The sequence below is a fragment of the Petaurus breviceps genome, unplaced genomic scaffold, assembly GCF_028583685.1.
Source record: "Petaurus breviceps papuanus isolate PSGF00001 unplaced genomic scaffold, PetGlider_PUasm1.0 191, whole genome shotgun sequence".
In the NCBI taxonomy this organism is placed as follows: Eukaryota; Metazoa; Chordata; class Mammalia; order Diprotodontia; family Petauridae; genus Petaurus; species Petaurus breviceps.
The window spans coordinates 947,590-958,671 of record NW_027185811.1 but is presented as its reverse complement, the minus strand read 5'-3'; the positions used below and the strand labels follow the sequence as shown (position 1 = coordinate 958,671).

The 11,082-nt window shown below is 40.6% G+C and overlaps 1 protein-coding gene across 6 annotated transcripts in view; it reads right to left on the bottom strand.

Moving 5' to 3' along the window:
• The window catches only part of SMAGP (small cell adhesion glycoprotein), an 18,745-nt gene extending 10,640 nt beyond the window's left edge, over positions 1-8,105 (bottom strand). For 2 of the 6 annotated variants that reach the window (XM_069092530.1, XM_069092534.1), the window contains exons 1-2: positions 7,666-7,812; positions 6,819-6,885 (exon numbers count right to left, since the gene is read on the bottom strand). In XM_069092530.1, coding sequence (XP_068948631.1) covers positions 6,819-6,852 — 34 coding nt within the window. In that variant the 5' untranslated portion in view covers positions 6,853-6,885; positions 7,666-7,812. The other 4 variants (XM_069092535.1, XM_069092533.1, XM_069092531.1 and 1 more) reach the window with 4 other exon arrangements.
• Positions 8,106-11,082: the final 2,977 nt, after the last annotated feature.

Here is an 11,082-nt window from a genome sequence, read left to right as displayed (position 1 = left end):
ACCCAGAAATAACTGGCCGTGTAACCTTGAGCAAGTTACTTAACCCCGATTGCTTTAAGGGAAAAAAAAAAGAAAATGAAGGACAAGCACAACAACCTTGGAAGCACTGAAAACTTACAGACTCTATAACTAGCTCTGAAAACAGCAGCACAAAAAAGCCTTAAGCTTGAGACAGTGTCTTCCCAGCTCCAGCGGAGCAGAGCCCAACTTTAACATAAAGTTTAAAAACAAGAAGTAGACTGGAAAAATGAGCAAATAACAACAAAAAAACTGGACCAAAAAACCAGAAAGAATCTGCTAATCACTTCCTAAAAGAGACCGCCCAAATGAAAATTCCCAGGAATTTTATAGTCAAATTCTAGTGCTTTCAGGTCAAGGAGAAAATATTGTAAGCAGCCAGAAAGAAACAATTCAAGTACCGTGGAGCCACAGTCAGGATCACAAAAGATTTAGCAACTTCCATGTTAAAGGAGAGAAGGGCTTGGAATATCATATTTTGTAGTATCTGACAAAACTGAATTTAATTTCCACTTAAAGTGGGAAAATGGATATTAATGAAATAGAGGATTTTCAAGCATTCCTGATTAAAAGGAGTATAGAAATCCTCTAGGAGTCTAGAAGTCTAACTCTAGGGAATTAGAAGGAGAGGGCATGAGTGTGAGTTGATTAGTTTGGGATGATTTTTTAAAAATTAAGAACCGAGAGGGATGCACTGGGAGAAGGGGGAAAGGAAAAGTGCAATGGGGAATTTTTCTCACATAAAAGAGGTGTACAAGGAAGAACATTACAGTGGAGGGACTCACTCTCATTGAATTAGTTCAAAGAGGGAAAAATACATATGTGCAAAATCAGTTGGGTATAGGAATCTATTTTATTCAATGGGGAAATAGGAGGGGAAGGAGGCAAAAGAAAGGGGGAAGGGAATGCTAAAAGGGAGGGTGGATTAAGGGAGGCAGTGATCAGAAACAAAACAGACTTTCAAGGAGAGACAGGATAAAAATAGAGAAGGGTAAATTTAAAAAATGTAATGGAGGGAACTACACAGTTAGTTATAATAACTGTGAATGTGAATGGGATGAGTTCACCCATAAAATGGAAACTAGCAAAATGAATGAGAAATAAGAAACTTTCTTGTTTACAAGAGACACACTTGAAACAAAAAGACACGCTGAGTTAAAATAAGTTAAAATAAAATAAGAAGAATCTACTATGCTTCACCTTAAGTAAAAAAGGCAGGGGTAGCAATCATGATCTTAGACAAAGCAAAAGCAAAAATAGACCTAGTTAGAAGAGATAAAAAAACTACATTTTGCCAAAAGGTACTATAGACAATGGGGACAGCTAGGTGGCAAAGTGGGTAGAGTGCCATCCCTGGATTCAGGAAAACTCTCATTCCTGGGTCCAAATCTGACCACAGACACTTACTAGCCGTGTGACCCTGGGCAGATCATTTAACCTTGTTTGCCTTAGTTCCTCATCTGTAAAATGAGCTGGAGAAGGAAATGTCAAACCGTTCTAGTATCTTTGCCAAGAAAACCCCAAATAGGGTCAAAAGAATCAGACAGGACTGAACAACAAACCATAGACTTTATCATCTATTGTAACAAAAATTTTTTATAGCAAGGTTTTCTGATAAAGGCCTCATTTCTCAAATATATAGGGAATTCTATCAAATTTATAAAAATGAGACTCATTCCCCAAGTGGTTACAGGATAAGAACAGGAAGTTTTTAGGAGAAATCAAAGCTATCTATGGTTCTATGAAAAAAATGCTCTAAATCAGTTAGAGAAATGCAAATTAAAAGAATTCTGAGGTACCTCCTAACACCTATCAGAAATGACAAATGTTTGGGGCGGCCAGGTGGCTCAGCGAGTAAGAGCACCGGCTCCAGTGTTGGGATGACCTGGGGATCGAATCCGGGTTCTGACACTTAGCACCCACCCAGAAATAACTGGCCGTGTAACTTTGAGCAAGTTACTTAACCCCGATTGCTCATATAAAAAAAATAAAAAAAGAAATGACAAATGTTTGAGAGGATGAGGTAAAATAGATACACTAATAAACTGTTGGTGGGAATTGTGAACTGGTCCAACCATTCTGGAGAATAATTTGGAACTAGGTCCAAGGGACTATAAAACTGTGCATACCCTTTGACCCATGAATACCACTACTAAGTCTGTACCCCAAAGAGACCAATGAAAAAGGAAAAGGACCTATATGTACAAAAATATGTATAGCAACTCTTTTTGTGGTGGCAAAGAATTGGAAACTGAGGGGATACTCATCAATTGGGGAATGACTGTACAAGTTGTGCCATATAACTGTGATGGAATATTATTGTGCTAAAAGAAATGATGAGGGTGATGGTGTCAGAAAAACATGAGATCTATATAACTGATGCAAAATGAAGTGAGCAAAACCAGGAGATCATTGTACATAGTAACAGCAATATTGTAATTGTGATCAACTATGAAAGACTTAGCTAAAATGACCCAAGATAATTCCAAAGGACTCATGATGAAAAAATGTTATCCACCTCCAGACAGAAGTGATAAACTGGGTGCAAACTTAAGTATAATTTTCTCACTTTCTTTGTCTTGCCTTTTTTGTGATATGGCTAATATGGAATTATATATGTTGCATGATTTAACATGTTTAATTGATATCATATTGCTTGCCTTCTCAGTAAGTGGGGAGGCGTAGAAGAGAGGGAGATAACTTGGAATTCATTTTTTAAATGAATTTAAAATTTAAAAAATAAACAATTTTTAAGAGAAAAAAAGAAAAGAATGGATGTCACATGAGCAACAAGATGGTGAACCATGCATTTTCTCCAATCCTCACGACCTCTTAGACTTCTCTAAAATGGAAATTATACAACAAAGATAAAGAAACTTCTGTTTCCATGGTAGAAGACCCTTAGAATTAAAAAAAAAAATCTCTCCAAGTCCAAGAACTGACACTCACTGACCCTGAGCTCATTAGCACCACTCGTCCCTTCCAAGGCTATATGCAAGTTGTAGAATAGAAGCAGCTGAAAGTAGAACTAGTTTAAAGAAAGCTTGGTCAAAAACCCAAAGCTGCAAAGCCAACTCGAGGGCATTTAAGATGAAAATGGAAGATCAACAAGTGGCAAAACCAAAACAAGAACCAGAATCAGAACCATGCAAAAAAAAAAAAACCAGAAGAAATTGATTAAGATTTTTATAAGAATTTTATCTGTTTATTTTACCTTCAAGGACAGTAGAACCACTACACTGGATACACATGGAGAAGCACATAGCTCATAGAGGAAAAGGCACCAAAGAGAAAGATGGGAAAAGCATCTTAGATTAGACAAAAGAGAGAACCATGAAAAAGTGGGACTCAATTGTAAGTGGGATGTATGAGGGAATCAATTCTCATTATTCCCAATTGCCATGAGGACAAGATAATATAGCCAGTCAATTAATTAAACATTTATTAAAGCACCAGGGATACAAAAAGAGGCAAAAAATAAACACAAGTTTGACCATTCCATTTTCCTGCTCAAGAATATTTGGTGGCTCCCTATTACCTTTAAAATAAAATTCAAACCTCTGAGCAAGACACTTAAAACCTTTGGCTATATAACTCCTATCTCTCTTTGTAGATTTATTGAACATTTCTCTCCTGTTCCCACTCCATGCAGTTTCAGACTTCCTTGGGGTTTCCCAAATGTAGTCCTCAATCTCATGCCTCTTATTTTTGAAGCCTCATGACTGTAATTCATTTCCTCTTTCCCCTTCGAATTTCTAACTCCTTTCAAGGCTCAACTCATGTGCCCTCACCTGTGGGAAACCTTTCTTGGTCCCCACAGAAGTTCATGGTCTCTCCCTCCTCCTAAAACTAAGGTGTGATGTTTACCTGTTTAGATGTTGTATCTCCCACCCCACCCCCACACCTTTAGTATAACCATAACCTCCTTGACAGCAGGATCTCTTTGTCTTTTTTTGCGGGGGGAGAAGGGGGTATCTTGAAGGCCAAGCACACAAAAGGTGCCTAATAAATGTTTGTTTGATTGGATTGTTAGCTAGAATGTTAACCAAGTGGCCATAGTATAAAGTGAGCTTAGAATAGGAGTTCATTGCTTTTCCCATAGTCAAGTTCTTTCACCTAGTTCCACCTCCTTTTTCCTTGTCCCAATAAATGAGAAAGATCATGTTCCTTCTTTCTGGGGTGTGGAAGTCCTGCTACACTAGAAAACAACATAAATAAGGAGAGGATAATGAAAGCATTTGGGAACCATCCCAATCCCAATCCAGGCTAGATCTTAACCAATAGCAAAATGAATTTGTGGGGCACTTTAGCTCGTTTGTCTCTTTTTGTGGTTAACCCAGATACCAGTCAGGTTTCTTTGTTTCTCCCATTCCTGAGTTGCACTAAAGCTCTTATCACCATGGCATCTGATCCTTTACTACTGGATTTGCTAACCTTCTTGCCTTGATGCTTGCTCACTCGAAGTTGGCTCCCCTTCCCTGTTAGAAGACTGCCTATATTTTCTCCCAGAATTATTAGGCACCCACCATGACATAAACAGATTGGGATGACAACCAGCCAGAAGGGTAGGTAAAGCCTAGGTGGTGAAAGAGATCCTGGGAAAGTGGATGATCCTATCCTTTCAATAGCTCCTGAAAGGGAACTCCAATAGGAACCTCTTGGGTGGCTGGATTAGAACCTGAAAGTTGAACCATCTCCATGTGCTGATCCTTTGCCCTTCTCTTCCTAAACTGGGTTTCTCTGAAATTTGTATGGATGGAAGGCCTGTGGTTATGAATTCGTCTCAGAAAGTGAGCTTTCAAAGGTCCAAAGGCTGAGTCTGTTCATTTCTTCATTTTAAAATCTGGGTAAATCTAGTTTTTTTTTTTAATCATTCCCTACACAATAGTAGCTCTCCCTTGACTATTGTATCAAAAGGATACTTGTAAACTGATCTGTTTGACTTTCAAGGCCTATTCAACTTTATTCCCCACTCTTCATTCCCATTGCAAATCCCTTAGGCTCCAGTGGGGTTAGTCTACCATTGTCCTCTACCCCTTCCCCTCCCCCTCCTCATGACATACTTCTAGCTCTTAGTCTATGACCAACTAAAGGGCATTGGATTTCCAGCAGGAGGACCTGAAGTTAGAATGTTGATTATGCCGTTTTAATACTTATGTATTATCGCAAAATATCATTGCACACAAAATACCATTTGTTAGACACTAAGCACAGTGCCTGACACATAGTAGGTATTTCATAAATGCTCCTTTCCTTCCCCCTTGTGTGACCCTGGGCAAGTCACTTAACCTCATTTAGTCTTAGTTTCTAACTGGTAAAAAAAACAAATGAGGAGGTTTTTGATTCTTTAATCTTGAAGGCCCTCTCATTTCTAATCTCTGATCCCATGATCCCAGATAGGAATGCTCTCCTCTGATAGCAGACTAGCTCCCCACCCCCTCCTTCTAGGAAGCTTTTTCTTTTATTTCAGCTGATGCTAACTTCTCCCTTCTCTTCACCACTATTCTACTTCTAGTCCCAACCTCATAACCCGAATCCTATACTGTCTTCAACTGTTCTTTAATTGTGTCCCATGGATGACAGGCATACCGTTGGAACGGTAAAATGGTCTGCCCATTCCGGAAAGTAATTTGGGGTTATGCTAAAAAAAGTGACTACAGTGTCCAGACCCTTTAACATAGAATTCCCACAGCTGTTATTCATGTACCCCAAGGAGGTCAAAGATAGAAAGGTCCTATACATAACAAACTATTCACAGCAGCACTTTTTGTGTTTGCAAAGACTTTTAGAAACAAGAGGTGCCCACTGATTGGGCACATGAATCTGATAGCTAAATAAATTGTGGTACATGAAAATGGTAAAATATACAGCACCATAAAAAATGAATATGAAGAATTCTGAGAAGTATAGAAAGACTAATGCAAAGTGAAGCAAATAGAACCAAGAAAGCAATTTATACAGTCAAGGGAAGAAGAGAGTGAGCATTTATTAAGCACCTACTATGTGCCAGGTATATAGTAGGTGCTAAGGGCTTTACAAATATTATTTCATTTGAACAACAATAATGTAAATGAAAGGAAGAAAAAAAAACCTTGTTGAATGCTAATTATAATGACTAAGCTTGGCTCCAGAGGATAATTGAGATGTACCTTCCTCTCTTCATGGCAGAGATGGGGAGGGGGAGGGGGAGAGGAATATTAAGGCAGAATACTGCATATTCTCTTAGATGTGTTGGTTGGTTTTGCTGAAATGATTTTTCCCCCTCTTTCTTTTTAAAGCTTATTAAGAGGGATGGTTTGCCGGGTAGGACAGGAGGGAGGGATATGTTTGGAAATTAATTGTACTATAATAACAAAAGGCATCAATAAAAATGCAAATTATTTTTTTTTAAATGTTTCTCATTTTTTAGCCTGATCTCCCTTGCTACACTGCACACTTGAGGACTGAAACTAGACCTAAATATATTAGCATGGAAACTTCTCCCTCAGGAGCACCCAGTTTTTGAAAATGCTAATGGTGTCCCTAGAAGGTGAGGGTCAAAGGCAGGACAGAATCTGCTCTAACAAAGTGAGAACTCACCAGTGTACGATCAGTCCACAAAGGCCTCCTAACAGCTGCCTTTAGTTGGTTTTAGTGACTGACCCTAGAAGTGGTTTCAGTTGCCTGGGCCTGAAGCTAACCTGGGAGCTTCCTCTTGATGAGACAGGTAGGTCTGAGTCAGAGTCCTGTTGGGGGTTTCTCCTCAGCATAGGCTGAAGCCCCAAGAAAGGAAGTTTCCATTCCAATGTGATAAAACTTACCTTTTGGGGGAGGTGGGGTTGGGAGTCCTGTCATGGTGTGTTTAAGTACAAGTAAGAGTCTTCACACCTGGAAAAAGGAGAAAAGAGGAAGAAAAAATGAAAAGGGGGTCTGGAGCCAGAGAGAAGAGCCTTTGGTGTTCCTCAATTGGCTCTGCTACTGATTTCTTCAGACCCATTCCTTTTCCCAACCTCTCCATCTCAGAAGAGAAGATGGAACAGTCCATGGGAAATAACAGATCTCATTCTTTGTCCATTCCTGTCTCTAAATTTCTCTATTCTTCTGTCTCTGGTTATATCTCTCTGTACCTAAGAAGTTGGACTAGTTCCAACCTTGGCTGAGGCCCACTCTTCACTGCATCTACATTAACTTCATTTGCATCCCAGCAAAGTCCAAACTCCACTCAGCCCAGAGTTTACTTTAACTCATCTGGAAAGGGAAACACAGGAAAATATGTAAGCTAGCTCCTTTCCTAGTTTCTGAAAATGACATTAAGGTGACAACCTGGGTGGGGAGTATGGGCCCGCAGGAGAGTGTCCACTAGATGTCAGGAGAGAGCTGATGGATACTGGGTCCAAGGCACCTTCAAGAGCGTAGAAGTAGAGTGGACAGATGGTAGGGAAGGGGAGAGGGGGGGGACACGTCCCCAGGATGCCAGGGTACTAGAAAGGGTCTCCACTCTCTCAAGATCACACTAGTTGACTGTGGGCCACCTCTGCCCTGGACTCTTACCCTGCCCCACCCCTATTCTCGAAACTTAAACTTTCACGCGTAACTTACATCCTAGATCTTTCCTTTCCCAGCCGTAGTATTTAAACCTCCGCCCGGTTATTTCCTCCCCACCCCTACCTTCTCGGTGAAGACCTCAAATAGCAGAGCTTAGGTGGGCTGTGCTTCTGGGTCCGTCGATGGAGTCCAGCTTCTGGTCCAGAAGGCTCCCTCCCTGCCCCTGAACAGAGTAAGCCCACTGCAGAGCTGCTTGGAGCGCGTTTCCCACTTTACCTGGAGGGGAGGAGGAGAGCCGAGGTGGAACCAGATGGGGGGAGGATCAGTCCGCTGCCGCGTGTCTCCTGGCTTGGCTCCGGAGACCTTGGAGAGGGGGAGTCACGCGGTTGGACAGGAAGGATGGGGAGGTTCTCGCCTGGTGCCCTGGCTTCAGAAGCTGCGGGTTGTGGTCCCTGCGGTGACAAAGGTGACTGGGAATTTGAGTGAGGCCACCAGAAACAACTTCCCTTCCCTCCGCCCTCCAGCCTCCTCCCTCCTCCGCCCTGCTCACCTTTCCAGTCTAACTGGCTGGGGATAAAGGGCCAGTCACACCACTCAGAGTGGGAGGGAGACGGAGAGAGACACCACAGAGATACCCAGAGATTAAAAAGAGACCTAGAGCGCCACACGCACACCCAGACGCATGGAATGCTTGCTGGTAAATCTGGAAAAGAGAGACCTGGAGACCATCGATCTAATCCAATCCCCTCATTTTACAGATAAAGAAACTGAGGCTCAGACAGGCAGAATCTGAAATTGAGACAAAGGCACAGAAACAGAGAACAAAGAGAGACCAGGGAAATACAAATGAAAGGGAAAGGATGAAAAGATTTTTCGAGTGGACCAAAATTACAGTGGGCAAAGAGGCACAGGCAGACTGGGTGGAACAGGAAAAAAGCATTGAAGGCACCCCTTCCAGTTTCTCTCTCCTTGCCAGACTTCCTTTCCTCCCTCAGCCTCCTCTCATCCCGTGGCAGGAAGAGCTGCCTTTCCTTCTTTGCTAGTCATTTTGCTTACCTCCTGGGACCACTGCTTCCTCCCATGACAGGCTGGGCCCCACCCTTACTGGCTGGGTTCTGGATTTCCCCTAGTCGGGCTCAATGCCACCATTGGGCTAGCCTAGGAAAGTGACACTAACATCCAGACACAGGAACAAAGCACTTTACTCACTGAGGGTTCCAGGGGCCCCCAAACTACTATAAAAAGCTGCTAAAAGTATAGATACTAATGACAGTTGACCTTTCTATAGGACTTTAGCGTTTGCAGAGTATGTTGTCTTACACCCTTTGATGCAGATTAAGCCAGGTCCATTGGGCACTGAGAGATTAAACTATTTGCCTGGAGTATTGGTCAGCCAGTATTTGTCAAAGGACGATTTTGAACCCAGATCTTTCTGACTCTGACGTCTGTTACTACTTCAAGCTGTCTTTCATATCCAATGTCATGTACATCATGCATCTTCATTTAGTGAAGGCAGAAAAAGAAAGCTTATGAGAAAGATAATGAAGGAAATTTTCATTTCCACAGTACCTTAGTGTTTAAGAGACTTTTAAAAATATATATGAATTCACTCAAAATATATTTCCATTTCAGCCATGTTTCACAGAGGAAAAAAAACACAAGAAAAATAAAGGCAAAAAAATGTGCTTCAATCTGTACCATCTCTATGTGGAGTTGGATAGCATTTTACATTATGAATCCCTTGGAATTGTGGTACATCATTGTAATGATCAGTCACTAAGTCTTTCATAGTTGATTATTTTCACAATATTGCTGTTACTTTGTAAATTGTCCTCTTGGCTCTTCTCACTTCATTTTGAATTGGTTTGTGTAGGTATTTCCAGTTTTCCCCCCTTAAGACTATCACCTTCATAATTTCTTATATCAAAATAGTACTCCATTACATTCATAAAAACCACTACTCTCATAACTCCTTTAGGAAGGAGTTGATATAGGTAACATTATCCCCATTATGTAGGTGAAGAAGTCAAGGATGTGATTTATTAAGTGACTTGTCTAAAGTCACATGGATTCATATTTGATATAACCAAGATCCAGACACAGAAAGCAATATGGTACAGTGGCAAGAACACTGCTTTTGGAGGAAGAGGACCTGCGTTTGAATTCTACCAGTTACTGACTGTGACAAGTCAATTTCCTTATCTGCAAAATTGTATAGTTGGACATGATGACCCCAAAGGCAAAAAAATGTAAATATCACCTCAGAAAGATCTCCCTTGCCCTCAGAGAAATTGTCACAGAAATGTTGTGGTATGTATGTATGTATGTATGTACATGTGTGTGCATGTGTGTATGTATGCATGACTCAGAATTCTCTAAGTTTCTGGAGCTATTATTTTGTCCTGGGGAAAAACTTCTGCCCAAGTGCCAAGCAGGCAGATAACAATAACAATAATGATAATAAGTACTTCTATAGTGCTTCAAGGTGGCAAGCACGTTATGATTATCTCTTCATGGCCATTAATAGTGATTTATCTAATCCTGTAAATCTGGAGGTGTGATATTGCTTGTATAGCCTGTATCAGATTGCATGCCATCTTGGGAAAGAGGGAGAACAAATTTGAAACTCAAAATCTTATAAAAGTGAACGTTAAAAACTATATGTAGAATTGGAAAAAATAAAATGCTATTAAGTGGGGGAAAAAAGAGATGAGTCTGTATTCTCTGCAGGAGGTGGTGTGGTAGACCCTACCTTAGGCAGTGAGCCTGGACCAGCATTCCATGATCCCCTAAATCCACTTCTACAAGTCCTGCTTCACATGTGATTTAATAATGTTGCTTTCCTCTCAGGACAAAAATATGCTGAGGGATGACAGAAAAATATTTATAGTATTCATTTATTATCCCAAGATCATATAGCTTTTGGATTGGGGTCATAGTGGTACATAAATTTGTATTTTTGCCTTTAATTCAAAATTAGAGTGCTATAATTTTTAAAATTTTTCTTTTTTTTTCCCTTGTGAACCAAACAAATATCAACAAAGATAAACAGAAAGGAGGATTGTATATGAAACTGTGGAATTCTGTTACAATAGTTTTTTTAAAGTGTATATCAAATTGAACATGTCAGTGACAAAACTGCCTTCCTTCCTTCCCTCTTACCTTCCTTCCTTCGTTCCTTTCTTTCTCTCTCTTTCTTTCTTTCCCTCCCTTCCTATTTTTCCTCCTTCTTTCCTTTCTCTCTCCTCCTTCATTCTTTCCTTTCTCTCCTCCTTCCTTCTTTCTTTCCTTCTTTCTTTCCTTCCTTCCTCCCTCTCTCTCTTCCTTCCTTTCTTTTTTCTTCCTTCCTTTCTTTTTTCTTCCTTCCTTCCTTCCTTCCTTCCTTCCTTCTTTCTTTCTTTCTTTCTCATTCTTCCTCCCTTCTTTTCTCTCCCTCCCTTCCTATCTTTCCTACTTCCTTCTTTCCTTTCTCTCTCTCTTCCTTCCTTCTTTCCTTCCTCCCTCTCTTCTCCTTTCTTTCTTTCTTTCTTTCTTTCTTTC